At 37.9% G+C, this 21,919-nt stretch overlaps 1 protein-coding gene across 1 annotated transcript in view; it reads left to right on the forward strand.

Annotated features, from left to right (window-relative positions):
* The window catches only part of cacna1bb (calcium channel, voltage-dependent, N type, alpha 1B subunit, b), a 172,639-nt gene that overhangs the window by 41,357 nt on the left and 109,363 nt on the right, over positions 1 to 21,919 (forward strand). The window contains exons 4-5 of the mRNA XM_073477661.1: positions 20,034 to 20,125; positions 20,438 to 20,590. Of these exons, the coding sequence (XP_073333762.1) occupies positions 20,034 to 20,125; positions 20,438 to 20,590 (245 nt within the window). The remainder of the gene's footprint in view (positions 1 to 20,033; positions 20,126 to 20,437; positions 20,591 to 21,919) is intronic.

Here is a 21,919-nt window from a genome sequence, read left to right on the forward strand (position 1 = left end):
GCATCCATCATGTAACAATGTTTCATCCCATGTAATATTTCAAGTGCATGTGATGTCTCACATATAGCACCTTTGGTCCGTTGTCATGGGTTTGAGTCAGTTTTCAGATTCTGAGGTTTCTGCTTCAGATGATTTTTAAACTGAATTTCATTTCTACACATAAAAGGACTGTTACTATTGTTTGCTGCAACTGTTAAAAAAGGAGGAGGTGTAAGTGTCATTTTTAGCTCTGTTACGCCTTCCTCTGCCTCCGTCACTGACAGGAGTTCCTGTGATAATGGCTCTATTATGCAACAGCCACTGTGTTGATTTATCTTGTTGCTAATGAGTTGATAGCTGATTACTGCATAGTTAATAGCTCTCAGTAATGGCCTCGTATAGACTAGGTGATTCATGGGTGATGGTGTTCAGAACAGAACTGGCTACACAGGTTCATTTTCCACATTGATTGGTTCTAGCCTGCATCCATGAGTTTTTTTTGTGCATGCATGCGTGCATGCATGCGTCTGCATTCAGCATGAATGCTAGAATACAGAAGCCATTATTACAGGTCAATATTTTCATGTAGTATGAAATATCATAAATTAGTGTAGGTATGCATATATAATGACTTAACCGAAGATCCACTTGCTTTTTCCAGAGGTGGCTTTCTGGGAAAAGAGCCTCAATATTTTATTTTTTTGCAGAATCTGTTCATATGTTAATAATAAATGGATGGCTCAGTTAGAAATAAAATTGGCTTGTAAAATCTTTTTATACAATTTGCCTTAACAACTTTCTTTGGCACGAGTCAACAGAGAACAAAAAGGCATGACTTAAGATCATTTTAATTAATTAGTTACATGGCTTCTGGAGGACAAACTAGTATATAATAGTGGTAAAAATCACCTCTTCTCACCAGTGTTTGGTGTATATGTTCTCGGCTACTGTACAGTAGAAACATGGCAGTGCAACAAGGCAGACTCTGTGGAAGAGGACCTGCTCCCTCTGCAGATATGAAAGTTAATGAAAACACAATGGTTCTTATTTTCAGGTGATTATACACAAATAAAAAGATAATATTATATTCCATTTCTGCTAATAGATCCCACCAAAATCTACAGACTGGACCTTTAAAGCAGTGGTCCTTAAACTGGGGCATGATCTATGCATGTCTCTCATTTAGACTGTGGGGAGAAACTAGACTTAGAAATTCTTATCCTTACCTCTCCCATCCAACAGTGGATGAAGAAAATAATTATCTATCCCATCCAGGCGTGTGTTTATGGTTATTATGCAGCAGGCCGAGAACACTGAGCTGAACACTTCATGAAGTCAATAATTCAATAATTTTAAATCTCACTTTGCCTGTGAGGTAGGTTTAATATAAGCAATAAGGAGTTGCACATGTGCGGCAAAGCTTAACAGGCTGGACACACTGGATGCCTGTGTACTGCATGGCAGCTGCGTTGCTGAGCTACTGCTGCTCACTCATGTGTTTGTGTTCACATACGCTGCAAGCATGCGAAACACTGACCCTGCACAAATGCATGTTTTGATGTTGAGATTATTTTCTGACACCAGTGATACAAGTTGTACAATATTACAACTCTCTGTTTAATTTGGTCTTTTTCTTTCAGACAGTAGATAATAGATGTCTGTTTAAGTATCCTGAAGGGCGTTGGACATGAAATCATCAGTCCATAGCATAGAGACGGATAGAAAAGGAACAGCAGGTGTTTAGCTGTCTCTATGTGTCCTGCTCATTTCCTGCATCAAAGGACGACTCACTATTTGTTCTTGCCAATGTTACTGTGAGTGAGTGATGTAGCTAGCAGATCAGGTGTTAACACTGATACAAATAGATGAGTGATTTAGTTAATGTCAGTAAAGTGGAGTCTGGATTCATGTGCACAGATGATCTCAATCACAAGTCCTGGCAGTTTGCTAAAGGAGGGCATGACTAAAAAGTTTGGGATGCACCGTTTTACAGTAACAATTGGTTGTTTGTGTAACACAGCATTCTTTTATAACAGTATAATAGTCTTAATATAATAATAATATCAATATTATTAATATTTTTACTCGCAGACACATTTTATTACTTGTTTATCTGCTCTGCTTTGCCATGATGCACTGATCGTTAAGATTGCTTAAACATTTAATTCGTCAACAGAGAGTAAATTGATTAGCATAGATTAGATCCTCTGTCACCCATAAAAACCCCGGGCGCCTGCAGCACAGCAGATTTCATTTAGCTTCTCTTCACTTCATTCACTTTGCTCAGTCAGATCCCATAGAGACTCCCATAGAGTTTATCCAATGTCTGGTTACCAGGATATATGAATTTCTGATGCCTTCTGATGACTGTGTAAACAAAGCAGATCAGTAACTGAACCTCTGAGCTGTTGATGTTTTGAAATGAGATCTCCATATGAAAACTGGCCCTCACTGACCTTAAACATAAGGTCACTCCTGACTATTCCATTACTCACTAGAGGTGTGAATCTTCACTGGCCTCATGATTCGATTTTGTTCGATTTGATTACACTTCAGCTGTCAATGATTTGAATGCAAAATGATTCTTGATGCATCTCACTGTATGGCATCTGTAATTTTCTAAATTACTGCACACAGCTACTTTTTCATAATTTGCATAAATTCCCCTTTTATATAGAATGTCCTTTGAATAATCGTCCTACAACAGTCTACAACAGGGGTGCTCACACTTTTTCAGCATGCGAGCTACTTATAAAATGACCAAGGCAAAATGATCTACCTACTACAAAAATGCAAATTTATTTATAAATATATTGAGGATTTTTTGTACAATGTATGTTGATGTACCTTGCATAACCGCATGAGCCAATATTGCACAACACAATTAACTATGCACATTTTTTGTCATTACCTGAGTTTACTCTGATGACTTGCACTGAATTGAATCAGCCAGGGATGCGTAGTCCGGACAGTAGCTGCTGACAGCCAGCCTCAAGCACACTTCCAAATGATCGTCAGTCATGGTGGAGCGGTACTTGGACTTAATGATCTTCATGTGAGAAAAGGCTGACTCACATAAATAAGCTCGCTTTTCGGCGGGAAGTCGGTATCATATTTTCCATGAACAGTCCGAAAATTCCGCTCCACATTTCCCTTCTTTGGTATTGCGATGGTAGACTGGCAGATGAGGCAAACGCACTTCGAAAATGTCATCGTGAAAAAAAACTCCTCCTCCCATTCCGTATGAAAGTGATACGTTTTTGTCTTCTTACTTGGTCCAGCTCCCCCACTCATATTTATACCCTTTCTTGAGTTCAAGAGAATAAAACGAGGGCTTAAAATTGGAGGTAACCAACTCGCTAGCTTGTTAGCTGTGCTGCACTTAGCACCGTTGTTTGCGCATGCATGCGTGGTGACCTATGTGTCACAAAAAATCAGGTGTCATCTGACTGGCTGCCCTGTATATCAATCAAGTGACGGGATGGATGATAGGCTGACGTCTATTTTTTAATGTCATGCGATCTACCCATACTACCTTTGCGATCGACTGGTAGATCGCGATCGACGTAATGAGCACCCCTGGTCTACAATATACTGTAAAAGCTGCATATTGTCAACACCAATATATATATGTGTAACTAACCTCAGTAAAATTAGTAAGAATACATATTTGAAAAAAACAAAACATAAATGTATCCGCAGTGCATTGCAAGTGTGTTGTAATCTACAAAATATTATTTTCACATAGAAGCTATGAGACAGGGTACTTATTGAATGTGATAAACATTATGAGCATGACTCTGCAGAGTTTTAAGAAGTACATTATATTAAAATGTGAGTCATACCTCCTGTTTTAGTGCAGAGTTCAAGGCCCACCCTGCTGCAGCCCCTACTCAAACTCATTTATTTAGATCTGTTCTTGCCTCTTAACTCCAGATGCAGTTAACAGCAGGTAGGCAGTGCTTTGCATATAGCTATTCTGTTGGATTACAAACCTGACCTGGAAGAAGCAGTAAGTGTCCAACTACTAGTGAAGTACTACTAGGCAAGACTTATCCTGAGTTAGAAAGACTGAATTTAGATTTATTTGGACACTATTAACACTGTGTTTTGTTACTTAAGAAGAGACCATATTTGTAAAGGGTTATTAAGGCGGAGTGACTATTGTTGAAATTTGATATACTTTACAATTGATACTTACAATACTAACTTTAAAACAATCACTACTATCATTTGTTTTTTGATGCATTCACATCCAGCTGTTAAAAACATTAATGCTGTACGGTTTAATTGTTGTCATTGTCTAGCTCAGTGGCAGCCACTATTTATTTGTCTGTGGATAGATTGTTGCACACCTTGCCAGCTGCGAGATTAAAGAGACCAAATATTTCTATTTCTGTTCTTTTTTAATGACCTTTAATCTCTATATTTATGGTTAAATACGATTTTTAGATATTACGATGGGGCATAATTTTTAGGAACAATCTACACTACTGGTGCTCTTGTGTCAAAATTCAGTGGTTCAGTGTAAATTTATGAAGATGGTCTGGGAATCTGTTTTTGACAGTCTGACAGTAATCCAAATTCAGTGTTGGCTGCACATTAGGGAGGTTTTCTTCCAAGACAGACAGATCTCCCCACTGATTACACTTCTGTGCACGACAGCCTGACTGTGAACATGTCAACGGGTCTGGAGTTTCTTTTCACCACCACCACCAGCACAAAATCTGTGACAAAGACATAAGAAGGTGGTGAAAATGAGAAATTGTATTTTTCAACATTTGTACTGTAAACATTTAAGCTGATGCTGTTACATTCTGAGGAGCCAGCATGGAGCTTGAATTTCGTAGTCAGTGATAATTTGTTGAGACAGATGAGGATGAGTGTCAAGAACGCATCAGGGGCCAGCAAGTGATTAAAATCAAATTAAAGATCCAGTATGTAGGATTAAGGGGGATCATGTTGGGAGAAATTTATTATTATATTCATATTTATGTTTTCATTTGTGTTTAATTGCCTGAAAATAAGAACCATTGTGTTTTCATTACCTTAAAATTAGCCTTTTATACCTATAGAGGGAGCAGGTCGTCTTCCACAAAGTCTACCATGTAGCACTGCCATGTTTTTACAGTAGCCTTGAACAGCCTGGAACAGACAAACCAAACACTGACTCTGCAGTGGGCCTTTCGTGTTTTTCACGTTTTTTGTGGCCACAGTAGGTTTTTCAACGTTCTTGAAAGTGGAGGGTGAGTGGAGGGGTATTCAGTTGGTTTCAATCTGCAACCTCACTGCCAGATGCCACTTAAAAACCCCCATGTATATTGCAATCATAAATCATAACACTCAGAAAACAAATAACTGTTTCATCTGTATCACAGCAGAATGCAAAGTCTTATTTATATGATAGCAGACAGTAGATCTGTCTCTCATGAGCATTTCATGACAAAATGTAATTAATTCATTCTGTATTAGGTCATTTTTCAATTAATAGGGTCATGGCTAGAATCATACTAAAATATATGATGTGTAAGCTTTAAATGTTTGGTTATTTCGGTGCTTCTACATGTTATATTCATCATACCTGTACCCGCTTACTACAAATACTACAGCAGATATTGGCTTTCAAGTGAATTATTAGAAAATGTACATAGATTGGTATATGTACTTTTTTGATGCTTAGTAGTGTTTCACAATTAATACTGTTGGTTTAACATCGAAAAAGTGCATATATGATAAGGATAAATATTTGTTAACACTTGTGTTGTGAGGCCAATATTTCTATGTAATGTCATGGAGCATAATTAACATTTCCAATAAAAGAGAGAGCCCATTGTATGCCATGCAGTTGGTGATGGAGTTCCATGCTGTTGCTAGCTAATGACTGGGGATGTGATCTAAAAGGGTTAAAAAGACATACTTTATTTCATCTTAACTTTACCTTATATTTAATCAGTTTTAAACTTTACTCTGGCTGAAATAAACAAATTCTGTCTGCATCTGAAGATTTACTGTCTGGCTTTATATTAATCTCACTTTTTATTAGTGTGTGTGTGTGTGTGTGTGTGTGTGTGTGTGTGTGTGTGCTAGTGTGTGCGCTATTCTCCTCTCTCTGTTGCTCTTTATTAGCTTTTCCGGTTTGTTTGAAATGTACAGAGCTTACATACTGTACAGACAGTATGAGAGCCAGACAGGAAACATTGTCTTATATGAAGGTCCTGATTCATCAAACCCCCAGGCTACAATCCCAGTGATGTACTTCATGATGTATACAATGGCAGTCTACCCATGCAATTGATGTGTGCCGTAATGTCACGTCCATGCAGCTTTCCAGAAAGGATCCAGCTGAGGAGGTTGGGGTTGATTGCATTCCCACACATAAATCACAGCACATCTTGTCAGGATGTCTCCTTGGGGGGAAATGTCCTCTAACAATACTGCTCATACAGTGAAAATATGATCCTCCATGTAAGTCAGTGACTGGATTACTGTGTGTACATGCAGCACTCCTTTTATGCTACTATTACTACTACTACTGCTATTACTACTGCTATTACTACTACTACTACTACTACTACTAATATTAATAATGATGATAATGATAATAATAATAATAATAATAATAATAGCAATAACAATAATAATAATAATAGCAATAATACAAATGCTAGATACTCTCTTGACAGTCTGTGTTTGACAGATTTGACAGCTACTCAAGCTCCCCGCTACCTTTATGTTGTGTGTCTGCTTCCTGTTTGGATCCATGTGTGATGATGTTTTATCTGATGCTGTGCCTTTTACTTGAAACACCTGGACTGTAGGTGTTTTTGAAAACACAGTCTCCTGTGAGGACAACAGAACTAGAGCAACATCCCAATTCTACTCTATGTCTATACTTAACGTACTACATGCAAATTTCATAGTATTCTCTTTTTGTAGTTTGTTTACAAGAAATCAATATAGTGTGCTGTGTTAAACTAACAAGAAATGATTCAACACTGACAGGCATCAAATCGTGACATGGAAATGATCCTGCAGAATGGTTTCCAAGTGTTCATGCCTTATACGATCTTTTTAAAATCTTCCTGTCCGTCTCACCACCATCCACAATTCTTCTTTTTATTTGCATCTTTGAGCAGTTCCTCTTTCCCCTTTACTTTGCATTTTATCACAGTTATTTCCATCAGCAGTATTTAATATCCATACTGATATTGTGGCGTGTGCTTAAAACTACTATAATTGATATTGTTTTTACAATATTGTTTTAAAACAATTTATTAAATGGCAATGCAATTTACCTGCAGTCTTCCTGCTCCTGGCACATTTCTTCATTTCTTGCTGCATTACTGCCACTTGTAGATCAGTGCAATTGTGTAAAGCCATTGACAGCCTGCATCCTCCTCGTGTAAACTAAATGTGAACTACTCATCAAAGCATCAAAGAGAGTACCTTTAAGTTTGTCACTTTTCTAGTGTGAACTACCTACATATTAAAGTCCTGCATAGAATTACTATGTAGTGACACTGACCACATTAAAGGAGCAGAGAAAAGTATAGCCCAGCACTGGAAAACATCTGACACAGTGTTATTACAGCATTGGCTCAATGATTTATTGGATACCCTCCACGGTGAAAGATCCAAGTTAGCTTTTCCTAAAATCAATTTGATGATTTTAAAAAAACTTCCATAGCTGACCAATCCAGTTCTAATGAGGTCTGTCACTATCAGAGTTCCTCTAAATGAGGTCTTCATGGGTCGGCTCGGTTAGTAACGCAAGTCAGGCCAGGTCCAACTTATATTCAGTCTTTCATGACCAGAGAAAAATATGCTTTTTGGGGCAGATGGATAATCCAAACTATGTAGTGCATGAACAATTATATTTTTATTTGTAGAGTTGTGTAGTATTCACTATGTTAAGTAAAATAAGAAGAACTTGTATGCAGCCTGCATAGATTGTAATACATTGAGTGGGACAGAATACAGAAAATGGTGTTTAGATTATAGAGGAAAGCTTTCCAAATGTGTTTTCTGTTAGCATTATTCATCGGGGGAGGCTCAGGTTAGGGTGCTACCCACTGGCATGCACAGCCTCTCGAAGGGGCATTGGCGCAAATTAAAAAAAGGCGCATGACTGAGTCTGAGGACCCCCACCACCACCACCACCATCACCACCACTGTGACAGCCTTTCTCTCTTCCATTCCTGCCTCTCACTCTATTTTTTCTTTCTGTTTCTGTCATTACTCACTTCAGTCAACTACAGTATGTGTGAAAAAAGTACTGACCATGGGTCTCTGTTATGATTTCACTTCAGCCTCTAACTAATCTGACTGTGGCACTGAGGTGCAACCTGTGTGTCATGTTGTGACAACTTGGGACTCATTACAGGGGTTAATTAACATTCAGATGTAGGAGGAGAAGAAGAGAACAGGATGAGAAGTAGTACAGTGGGGGCAGTAAAGGGGGAACACCTACTCTTGCTGTGTTATTTATGTTTACTGAGCCAGCTATGGCTCAACAACACATTTCAGACCTCCACCTGAGCAATGCACAAACTGGTCTGACACTAAAATGAACACTCCTGCAGAGTCTGTGATGTGGCTTTTCCTTTTGAGTCTGAAAGCTTTATTTACTCAGTTTGTAAAATCCACAGTAATGTGTTTGTGTGTGTTTATATGTATGTATGTGTTTAAATACATATATAAATACATATATACACATATACACACATATATACATATATACACATGTATATACATATATATGTATATATACACACACACATATACATACATACATACATATATAGCACTATATACATATATAGCACTATATATATATACATATATATATATATATATATATATATATATATATATATATATATATATATATATATATATATATATATATATAGTGCTTATGTCCACTATTATATGGTGATAGGCGATAAGGTCTTGATGGGTTGAGCTCTGTGAAAAGGGCTAAACTCAAACACAGCTACAAAATTGGAAGCAAACTGTTGTCTTGATTGTCATGGTATGCTGTTTTAAGATTTCTCTAAACCAAGGAGAAAACGATTCAACGTCACTTTTTTTGACATGGTACATATTAAAAAGGCTATCTTGTTTGCTAATTTACTACCAGTAGCCTAAATTTGTGCATCTTAGACTTTATATTGATAATAATTTTCTCTATAGGGACAAAAACTTATGTCCTATAATGTCCAAGTGTTGCTTTGTTTTGTTTTTTAATGTAAGACATAAGTAGGCAATGCCAACCATTATGTCAGCTAGCTAGAAATGAACATTGAAAGATGGATGATCAGGAGTGGGAAGTTTACCTAATGTAAGGTTGTAATCTAATGTTTTCAAGCTAGGTGTCCTAAACACCATTTTTGTTATGGTGCGTGCATAAGCTCATACATGTGAGGGTGCATGAATCTGTGGTTAATTTAAAGGTCCTGGTTTGGGGGTTGAAAAATATGTTGTGCTCTACCTAATTCTGCCTGAGTGCTCTGTACTAAAACCTCTCTAATTTTCTTCTGATTCACTTTATTAGCATAAAAGTTGGCAGAAGTAATGTTCAGATGTTTTGCTATGGTTGATAGAGATTTGGAGCTGCAGCTGCATCATTCCTCGGGGATATTCATTCTAAAATTGTAATTTTTTAGAAAAATCTTTCATTTATGCTGTGTGCCAACTTAATTTACTCGGACCCAGTGACATATATACTTATACTGACACATCTGAACAAATATTTCAAGTGTTCCCTTTACTATGATACCTTGATTATTCAAATAGACCTTGTAGTTGTAGAGATACACTGTTAATTATCGAGCAGAGACGTGTCGTAGAGGCTAGTTCTTAACAGGTTAAGTAATGTGAAAAGTAATTTATTACATTTTTTAAGTAACTTTCCGATTACAAAAGCAAAGCCAGTAACAATATCTGAAAAGTTTTTGCATTTTTTTTTCAGTTATGTTGGATGTAAATGAAATAAGAAGTAGTCAGACCTGAGCTGATCAAGTGTAATCAGGAAAATCAGAGCCCATGCCTGAGGATTTGAGCTAGATTCTTTTTTCAGTCCCCTGCCTTTGACTTGTTTATGAGACTAATAAGGTAGAAGCCTGCATGTGTGTATGTGTGTGTGTGCACTTATACGCGTGCATGCAGTGTTAATTTAGAAGCACAGCACTACAACAGCAGCCATATTTGACGGCAAGTGGCTCTGGCAGCCACGATGAGTTCATGAGTACCCCCTTCTGTCCTCATGTGCATTGTGGGAAATGCTTGCTCTCCTGACTCTGTCACAGCTGTCCACTCACATTGTATAACATCAAGGCGATACAACCCACCACCATTCACACACATGCACACACACCCACACATACTCTCCTCACAAACAGGATGCGACATACTGAAGCCCGTCTCATGATTGGTTGGCTCGTTTTCTATTAGATCAGATGGTATAAATGAGGTCTAATTGGCAAGAAATGGCCTGAGTCTAATGATTAGGTCTATTTTCCGCAGTATGTCGTATGTGTGTGTGTCTGCCTGCATCCATGCATTCTTATGTAAATGAAATAGCAGTGTCAGAGATAATGTTGACTTTTTTTGGATGCAAGGATGCAATTTTAGCTACGACGTCCAAGTTCTGAGAATAAAACAGACTGAGAAGAAGGTCACAAAGTAGACTGACTAGATCAGGGGTCAGCAACCTTTACGATCAAAAGAGCCATTTTTGCCCCCGTCCCTTGCCAAAAAAATATGTCTGGAGCCGCAAAACATATTTGTGTCTTATAATGGAGGTAACACGGCCTAGAAAGTCTAAATTAGCCTATCAAGATTATTAATCAGCCTCAATAAGCGTTCATTTATAATTCCACATGATGTGGCAACTCTGCAGTGGGCTACTTATGCTTACAGTATAAGGTACTTGAACTTTGCATTTCCATTTCAATGATGCCATGTTTTGGTGCATTTATGAAATAGAAGAACTAACCTACAATAAATAGAAATAGAGTAGCAATACAGAACTATATATGCAGACCTACTTAAGTCCTCCCTGTGTTTGTGAAAATGTACAAAATAAAAAGTAGCCTCTTTGATAATAAATAAAACACATAGTGGCAGGCAGTAAAAGTAAAAAAAAAAAAACACAGGACAGTTTAAATTTATTTTAGTCCATTTCAGTGAGTTAATCCTTCTTTTTTATCCTCGGCCACATACAGCAATCAACCCTCGGGCTTGAGCATTAAACACAATGTGTTAACTCAGGATCATTCAATTAATCACAACTTGATAGAACAGATACAATTCTGTGTGTAGGCTACGCATTTTTACTTTAGGAGAATGCAAGAATCACTGTAGGCCTAAAGCAGTGATGATGATAAAAAATATACATATACATATACATATACATATGTATATATATATATATATATATATATATATATATATATATATATATTATTCATTTTCATGTAAAATGTCAAAGCCACAGGGAGCCACTGCAGTGGGGCAAAAGAGCCGCATGTGGCTCCAGAGCCGCAGGTCGCAGACCCCTGGACTAGATTCTAGGTTTGGGAAACGCTGATACAGTCGTCTGATCTTTGTCATTTGATATCACTATGTCCATATATATTGTAATATGCTACATTTTCTGATACCTACAGTACTACTCAAAATTAGTTAGGGATATTGAGATATTTTAGTGTTTCACTTGATTGTTATCCTGTGACATATCTGAACTTTTATTTTGTGTTGTGTTGGTCCCCAAAAATAATGCGACACATTTCATTTGACTTTTATTGCATATCCATGCACACATATATATGCACCCAATTCCCAACATCCCTAACTAATTTTGAGTAGTGTCATTTCAGACTCAGCTTGTATTGAAAATGACAAGATGTGAACGCCTGTTTTTGGCTTATCTTGTAAATTAAATACCAGTAACATCAGCTCACTTCATCACATTGTGGTATAAATCCTGTAATTTGAATATTACTATAAAATGGTCCTGCTCATTGCTTTGCCCACTTAATCAGCTATGGCCTAAAAAAAACAGAGACATTAAATGGATATACTGTTTACCATGGTATAGATTGTGCTGCAAAATAATCTATGACAACTATTGTAGATCACCAACCTGTAATTCACAGCAAATTTCTTTGAAATCTCTTGAGCTGTATTCAAATGTCCCAAGTAAGAGGAAGTCTGATGTGGTTGTGGTGCTTAATAATAATATCTGGCTTCTATCAGAATCATTAGTGATCATCCCCCTAGGGGAATCTGGTCTGTAGTTTTCAAGAACAGAGAGAGCAGCCAACAGAAAGCGCCATCCTTGAGTCTGAGGTATACAGCAGCAGATCACTACAACCCAGTCACCACAATAAATCTGGGCAAAAGACAGTATATTTTTGTAAACCATGGATGTTGAAACTCCACGCTTCTTTACATTGCAATTTAAATTTCTCAAGGGTTCAATTTTCTATCATCTTGTTTTGGCTTACCTGGTTCTATCGCCACGAACACGGCTGGAAATTGTCCCGTGTCTTAAAAAATATCCATTGGTTACACCCTACACAGTGTTCTCTGGCTTGACAGCTTCTCACCCACCGGTAAGGGCACCACCGTTCCCTCCACCTTCCAACATGAAAGTCAGGTCATACATATACATCTAATGTGAATGTAAAATGAGATGTATTGAAGAAATATTGATTTGGTATGTGTGACACCTACAAATTCAAAGATATAATAAGTTACATTTCTGCATTAAATATCTAAAATGACTAGGCCTTTGTTTGCTTTGTTTTAAGGTAACAGCACATTTCATTTGGTCGCCTGTCACTAAGTTGGCAAATGTGCCTAAACTTCACAGGGATAAAACTTTAAAACATGATCTCGTCCATGAACATTTGTGCTCGAGTCACGATAGATAGATTTTCATCAGCAGTAGTGGTTGTATTCCATTAAATTTTTCATTTGCATTACCCCAAGAGTGTTTATGCGACCTCAAAAGCCAGATTACTGTAGATTAGCTGGAAGCTGGTGTCTGTGTGTTTAAATTCAGGTCAACCTTTAACTGAATTCAGCCCTCGCCAGAGACTCATGTTCTGTATTTCTTTCTCCCCTGTCTTCTTTGTAGCATTGTGTTCATAAAGTAAAGAACATTTCCCATCCATTTCCATCCATCAGTCAACATTATGGCACATAAAATCCTGAGAGTGGAGATGACCAGGTCTGCTGCAATCAGGTTGATAAACAGGAGTGATGATGAATCCCCTTTTAATCCCAAAGGTTAAAAAGCAATCTCTGAGTCCTCTTCCCACTGATGAACAGTTCTGGATCAGAACAGAATTTGATGTGACCGGGTTTTCATTCCTTCAGAAGGACTGGCTCTGCACTTGACTAGTTCCTCCAGAGCTGGCTGGCTCTGAGTCGCTTAGCAGAGCTCTGCCACCCCACAATAGCTGTCCCAACACAACATTTGGAAAACACTTTGCAGAAATTACATATTGTGTGTCTAACACAATATTAATCAATAACATTTGACATCATGTCGATTGTAATCCAATTAACACGAACAGATATTTGCACAGACAAAAAGAAAGAGAGACAAGCAAAAACGGTCTTTAGGTAGACTGATATTTTCTGTCTTTTCCAGAACAGTGGGCTGCAAACAGTACACTATTGGAAGTGTGTTGCCCTAATGTGCTGCTTACAGCCTACACTGGTGAAAATGTGTTCTAAAACTTTACGGGTGGGTGCTGACATCTAAAATTGTTTCTTTTCTTAGTTAAAAATCCTCCTCTAGTGGCTCTCCCTCCCACCGATATGTATTACCAGTTCAGTTTTTCCCCTAACAATGAGTAATGCCTCAGGTGTGTTTTGTGTGGAAAAATATGAAGTGATGAAAGCTTTCAAAGCCATACATTTATGTGACACATGCTAGTGATAAGGCAGAGATGATTGAGTCTGTCCTGAACAATGCAGGAAAACTTCAAAAGAAATTGGCACCAACTGTTAGGTTCAGGGATCATTCTCACGCCTCATTCTGAGCTGAATTGGCAGACAGGCAGGTAGACATACTTAAGACAAAAGATCCACCTCGACAAGCATTGAATTAAAATATTCACTAGTTGGCTCTGTTCAAATGTGAGGCAGACAAGCATATAGAGAGAACGTCACTGAAGCAGACAGACAGTTCGTGACCAGCTGGTAGTATTGAGAGACACAGGCAGGCAGCTATTCAGTCAGGTTTTCAGGTTTGCACCATGTTCTCTTGTCTGTCCTCTGGGAGCCCCCGTCTCCTCTTAACGGCATGTGTGAAAAACTCAATCACAGCCCCCGGCCTCCAGCTGGGCAGGGTCACAGTAATTAAACTACATCACACAGCCTCATGAGAAGACTGTGTTTCTCCATTTTCCTCTCTTTTTCTCGGCTTTATCTACAGAGTTCAACTCATTTTGGCTGTTTTGTCTTTCTTCTTTCACATTCTTTAAAGGTGTTTTGTCATTTTTACACTTTTACACAAACAACATATAGCATGCTAACAGTGGAGGTTAATTTTTGATGTAAATGGTAACAGATTACAAGTTAACCTGTTAAAAATGTAGTAAGTGATGTAACTATTTGAATTGCTTCATCAAAGTGATTAATTTTTGATTACTTTTCTAACAATTCCACAACATTGAACCTACTGAATGGGCACCAAGAAAAATACAGATAAAGTTAAAGTAGTCTTGAACACAGATAAATAATGTGGTGGAGAAGGAGGTACTTTATTTTATGACAGTTACATTAACTTACCTGTAGAAGTTAAGCTGTGTGTAAAATATGGAGAAAAGTTAGCAAGAGAAGGGTTAGGGTTAGGGTTATATGCTTATGGATTGTAAGCTTCTTACTAAAGAATATAATCAGATGTAGCCTCTTTGTAGTCTCCAACATTTTGTGCAGTAACTCTAATTGAATTGCATGTTTTTTTCTCAGTAATTAAGCGAGCTTACAATTACATTCATTTTGTAATTTAATTATACTGTATAACACCGTTGCATCCATTCGATCCATTATCCGTAACCGCTTATCCTTTGCAGGACTGCGGGGAGGCTGGAGCCGATCCCAGCATTGGGCGTGGTCCACCCTTGACAAGTCACCAGTTACATGTAATTAGTTAATCCCCGACAATTAGTGAGCTTTAGAGGTAATGGTAGCTATCTTTGTCTTTTTTTTTGTAAAGCTTTTGACAGAGCCACGGTAGACGTTTTTGTTCCTACTCCAAGGCTTTATGCCACGCCAAGCTAATTGGCTGCTGATAGTAGCTTTACACATATTAGCATACAGGCATGAGAGTTGTATGATTCTTCTTATCAACCTCTTGGCAAGAAAGCGAATAATCATTATTATTATAATTTCAAACTGTGCTTTCAAAGCTGAGTTAATCATTTTTAAAGCTCCAAAACAAGCTGCCAAACAAACAGCCATCTTTGCCTTCAAAAGTTGTTATGGCTAACCTGTTAGCAAACAGTTGCCTATTTATACTGTAATGATGAATGTAATTCCAATATTCTCTCTCCTTTTAGCTCTGAATTGGTCTCTACCATCTCAGAATTAATATCTTACTCTTTCACAAATTAACCAAGCAATTGCTAAATCTGTCTGTCTCGTGTTTGGTACTAGACAGTGGAGACCAAACCAAACCAAAATTAATTGTAAACCAAAACAATGAATTGAGTTGAATGAGATGCAAAAGTTCAATTGCTTTTGAACGAGTGGAGCTGTGATCAAACATGTTTCTCACCTTTCTCCAGGTGAGCATGTCACTCATTGGACACCTCACACTTCTGTTAATGTGTAAGAAAGCCCATCTATTGAACCATGAGGAAGAAGGTGTACATTATTTACATTAATAGGCAACTTCATGAAAGAGAGTGAAGGATGTGTTCCTTCGCACAGATTTTGATGGGCAGCATGAATCACTCCTTTCATTCTGTCTTGTTTTTCCATTGTTTTTTCAAGGTTAAATTAGTCGAGGTTCTATTTATACTGCAGCAATAAAGGCTGAATCACTGAATCTTGGTTTATTTTTGATGGACCACACAGGAAATAGGGACTTTATTGCATATGTGTGAACTTGTACTGCTATATGGAAATAATGTGTGTGTTTCTTTGTAAACATAATATCTTTTTTTGTATTTGTTTGTTTTTGCTGAAGATGAGCAAAAATCTACCTGTTCGATCCCGCTTTAAAGGTTGTACCTGTGGGTGACAATACGGAGGAAAGTGGCATTTGGCTCTGAATGTGTGTGTGTTTGCAAGTGACAGACGATAGCATCACCCTCCATATTTCCTGTGCCAGTGTCTGGCGCCCACATGGATATATTGTGGTGATGATAAAGGGATATTAAAACTCATAGCTTCTTCTTCAGTCTGCTCCCTGCCCGACTGTCTGTCTACACAGTCATCAAATCATTCCTTCCACAGGCAAATGTACACATCCATAGACATAAGTATGCAGACACACATACATGTGTGCACTTATAAGGACAAAGTGAATTATTGATTGTGGGGGATATAATAACAGCACAGAGGGATGATTCTTATTTCATTCTGTTACTTCAGGTAACTTTGGCTTTATGGACTGTGAAAAGACTATTCCTACTTGCCTCTCTGTTGTTTATTAACGTCATTCCCAGAATACTAACAATTTTTAATCTGACACAAATGTCTAAGTTTAATAGTACAATGTAAAAAGTGTAGAGCTCCAAGCCTGAGCAGTAGGATTATCCTTGTATGTATGTATTTTAATTGTAGGTACATGAAAAAAGACTAATGTCCATCAGAACGTAGTATACAGTATACTGCTAATTCTGCAAGATTTAGGTTTATATAAGCAGTTATAAAAGCTACACATTGTCGTTTAGTAGGGCTTCGGTGGCATAGGTAGTTGCCAGTTTCTCTGTGTTTTGGTAGGTTACAAGCATGTGTGAAGAACTTATATCAGCTTTGAATGAGTCAACTACATGAAATTTCTCAAAGAGCAATTCCTGAGGGGGACATCAAAAGTAGTGCTGTAACTCTGCTAATGAAAACTCTGCCAAGTAAGGACGGCTTTATTGCTACATTTGCTACTGAAAACACCAATTAATGTTACTGTGGCCTGTTGGAAAAACATCAGCTAATCACTAGCTAACAAAAGAGTGAGCTGTAATTTAGTGCAGAGAAAATCAAGACTGGCAACGGGAGTTGTGTTCCTCCTGTCCCCCCTAGGATTTACGCCTATAATTACAAGGCTGTCAGGTGGTGAGAATGTGAGAATGTTGCATTATTGCTCGGGTATTGTGTGAATACATAAGTCACACAGTTCTTATACTGTAGTGTCAGTATAGCAGCAGTAGTCTAAGTTGCAGTCGTGTCAGTCACTGAATGGCCCACTGTGAGAAATATTGAAATGAAATGTTTGAGATGCATGTCGAAAGACCAAGAGAGAAACTAGGCATGAAAGCTTTAGCACCATGGAGTGACAGCAAGAAACTTGTGTATTTTAGGCAAAGCCACAGGAACCCCCAAATCGTGGATTTGTAGATTAATAGGTGTTGATAATGTTTATCGTCCTGGTATCAAATGTTAGAAATGACGCCAAATGTCATAAATTGCTTCAATGTTGTTTCTTTACCTACATTTTATTATCTTTATTTCCTGGCTCAGACACAGAGAAAAACAGGTCCTAATAGGGAACACTGCTCCACCTGGTCATCTCCTATGACATGTGATTGGCAGTCATAAGTTTAATTAGTGTTGACAGTACATCTGAAAGGTTTTTCAACCTGAAACTTGTCTAGAGCATATACTAAGTGGAAAATAAAAAGGAGATTTGTTTTGAGCATGGATTTAAACTAGAACTGGAAACAGAACAAACTGTTAGCTGTACACAGAGAGCTTGCAGGGCTTGCTTTGTCTTTTTCGGGGCTGTTGAGTCGATCTGTTCTCGTTATTGATACTCCTTCAGTGTTCAGCACACTATATTTTATTTGCTTCTAATTGAAACACCTTCTGTCCATCTGGGCTTCCACAATAAAAATCATAAAAATCAATGGGGATAAGGGTCACCCAAATGCTTAACTTACAGGGGATATAAGATACTGACTGTTGAAAAAGAAAAAAGTTATGCCCTTCAAATCTGGGCAGAAGAGGTTGTATATCTAAGCAGAATGTGGAGGAGCCCTTGTACAATGGATAGATGTGAATGTTTTGTAGTCCTCATCAGTGTGTCATCTTTAAGTCAGCCCTGATCACTCACGTGTGGTTCCCCCCTCACTGCCTATTTTTAAGTCTATATTTCCTACGTGGAGCTGAAAACTATAAAAACAGTACAATAAATAAAATCTATACTTTGTATGCAGAAAGTAATGAGCATTATAAAGAGCAGCAGTTAGAATTCCATCACTGTCTGAGAATTTGATCAACTGCAATGCCTGTGCATGAAATATGTATACAACAATATATTCCATATTGCAAAACAGGCCCTTTCATCCAGCTGACTGATTTCACCCGTAATGATGATTCCCATAAAGCTCAGATGTGCTTTATCAGTTACCATGCCAACTTGTAACCAGGGAGCGATAAGTGACCTTTCTTGTTTTCTACTTTTTCCTCTGTGTGTGTGTGCGTGTGTGTGTGCGTGCACTGAATCTCTTTCTGTCAGTCATGAGTGTACCCTCTACATAAAAGGTATTGTACCCTTGAGGTTTTTCTACCTGCTATGGGGCTCTTTGCAGTACTTAACTGTGAGGTATAAAAATCACACCCATTTTGTATATAATATCGTTTACACTCAAATGTGTTTAAAAATGCATCACGAATACAGTTTCCAATAGAAAAGGCAAAGGCGGAGGGTTTGTTTCAGAACCGGTATGGACACATGGGTGTAGTGGAAGAACATGTCAAGAATTCAGGTAAATCAGAGCTAATTGTTTGGTTAAATTTGCAAATAATAATAATAATTTGCTTGCTGTAGACTGCCATCAAGGGTGTTCAAAACTGGACATTATATAGAAATGTATGTACGTATTAATTGTTGTGACATCAATATAAAGACATATTGGGTGTGTCAAAATGTTGGTAAAAATATTTTAGCTTCCTTAAAAGCTGATAGACATATCCTACATACACCTATGAAGCAGGGCAGTGTGTAAGAATGTATCTTAGTTTCCAGATCATTCCTGGTCATGTTCACTCTCTACCTCTTTTCAGTAATTCTTATTTTTATATTCCTCCTCCACTCTTTCTTCTTGACCTCTCTCTCTCTCTCTCTCTCTCTCTCTCTCTGTCCTTAGCCTCAAGCGTGTGTTTTATTTTTTTCTGTGTGTTTCAGTGGAGCACTTAAGTCTCCCCCTCTGTGTACAGCCTGTAATGAGGGCTGCCAGCTGTGACTCAATGGCCAGTGCACACACACACACAAACATGCACACACACTTGCACTCACCACAGTATGTCGCTCCTCCACTTGTAGGTAAAAGCAGATATAAACGGCACATGATCAACCTATAGGCTGTGTGTGTGTGTGTGTGTGTGTGTGCGTTCATGCAGTTATTACTCGAGTAATTGATTAGTTGATTGATAGAAAAGTAATCAGCATTGATGTTGGTCAGTGTAAAAGTAAATATCTTTTGGCAGCCAAAACAGGCAGTTTGGAGAAGTTTTGTGATGGACATTTTTCACAGCTTTCTGACATTTTATAGACTTGAGGATTAATCACTAAATTTACAAGATAATGAAGAGATTAAGCAATAATTAAAATGAAAGCTGTAGTGCTGAAATAATTAGTCATTACTCAGTCAACATTTTTCATCAGTGATGAAGTGTTTTAATTTATAAAGCAAACAAACCTTTCTGGCTCGAGCTTCTAAAATGTGAAGATTCACAGTTTTTATAATAGTTTTTTGACAGTTTTTAGACTAAAAAAATTGTTGAATAAAATCAAAAAATGGTAAGATTGCTACAGTGAAATATTGTGCCACCGTGCTGATTGGATGTTTGTCTGTGTGTATATACAGAATCCTGGCCAAAGTGGGTTCGGACTTTGACCTGCGAACACTGCGAGCGGTGAGAGTGCTGAGACCCCTGAAACTCGTCTCAGGAATCCCCAGTAAGTGGCTACTGCAGCATATGAAGATATAATGATTTTAAGAGTGGAATTCTACTGCAGACAAAGTTGAGTTATTGTGCAGTTTGTTCCTCTGCTGTGATTTGAGCATTGAGATTAAAGGGCAGGACTGCTTCTTGTCATATTACCATCTCTCTCTTTTTGTTCTTTGCTTTGATATTTTGATATTTTCTTTATCATGAAATATTCTTATTTTTGCTTTTTGTTTGTTGCAGTTGTTGGAGTTGTTGTTTGTTTATATTGCTGCCAACACTCTGAGCTGTCTGCTCTTCCCCATCTTTCTCTGTCTCTCAGGTCTCCAGGTGGTGTTGAAGTCCATAATGAAAGCCATGGTTCCTCTGCTTCAAATCGGCCTGCTGCTTTTCTTCGCCATTGTCATGTTTGCCATCATCGGGGTGGAGTTCTACATGGGCAAATTCCACACCACCTGCTTCAAGATAGGCACTGGTGAGAGCGACAGCTTGGCTGTGGCGTGTGCTTGTGCGACAGCACTGATTGTCAGCTGAGTTGATGCCAGGAAAAGTTTTTCCCTTTCCGCTGTGTTGCTGTCTTTGCTATAGATGACAACATATATTGAATTGCATATGTATGCAGACTCACATAAATGATTCATAAGTTGTGCATGTACTTGTGGCTTATGAGTATCCGCGCATCCACAGCGCTGGCAGCCAGTGTGCCTATATCAACGTAACAAATAAGTGCACAGCAGAATCTTTGACAGTCATTTTTCACATTTTGATTCTGATGAATGGTATTTTCACAGTCTTCAGGTTTTGATTGATAGCTTCTGCTGTAACTCAATAGGGATGCGTATGTACTCAGCCTCCTGATCGAATGCTACCTCAGATGGCGTTAATGAGATTGCAATTCACTAGTTCCACTTTTCTCCGGCAACAGAAGTGCGTGCTAGTGAGAATATTTCAGCAATTAAACCTGACAGGGCACTCTTTGCTGTGTGTATTTATTAATTTTTTTAATTTTATCACTTTAAAGTTCCCATGTTGTAGAAACTAAGATTTTCGGTATTTCTTTGAGGCAGGTCTAGGTGCTGTATAAATACTGTAAAAGTATCAAAATGCTCAATCAATGGAGAAATGCACACAGCATATATAGATCATAGATCATATATAGCATAGGAACTATGCCTCCTAATGGCCGTCAAGACTTCCATAAAGCCAACCCCCCAGCAGCCATGGTTGCAAAAACATGGGCAGAGCTGATGTGTAACATGGTGGGCGACCAATCAGACCAAACTGAGCTTTGATTGAAAGGGGCCTTTAAGAGACAGGCGCTAAAATGGAGCTTTCGGGCGGATGGTGAATAAAAAGTGCTGCAACATAGGACAGAGAAAAAAAAATGTCTTTTTTACATTAAAGCATGTAAACACCACCTTACCTATCAGGCAGCCATAGTTTTCCAGTTTTTTGCACAAAAATCAAATCTTGAAATGTGGCTTTTCTAAAAATGTGTAATCAATCACACTGAGCATCAAGTTGGTGTTATTTTACATAATAATGCAGATTTATTGATCCATCTAGTCCACACTTGATTACCTTGTAACAAAAATATAACTTCGGTAAATGGCTTATTTTATGGTTCCTGAAGTTTCTTAATCATTTCCTTGGAAGTTTCCTTAAAACGGCCTTTGTGATATGCTATAGGGAAAATTAATTAAGTGTTCATTTAGTGTACCTGCACTAAATTTTGACTTGACTTCCATTATCAGAAGTACATGTCCTTTAGTCAGCTGAACAGCAGGCCAAATAAACAGATGTA

Source organism: Pagrus major, chromosome 12, assembly GCF_040436345.1.
Source record: "Pagrus major chromosome 12, Pma_NU_1.0".
NCBI classification, from domain to species: domain Eukaryota; kingdom Metazoa; phylum Chordata; class Actinopteri; order Spariformes; family Sparidae; genus Pagrus; species Pagrus major.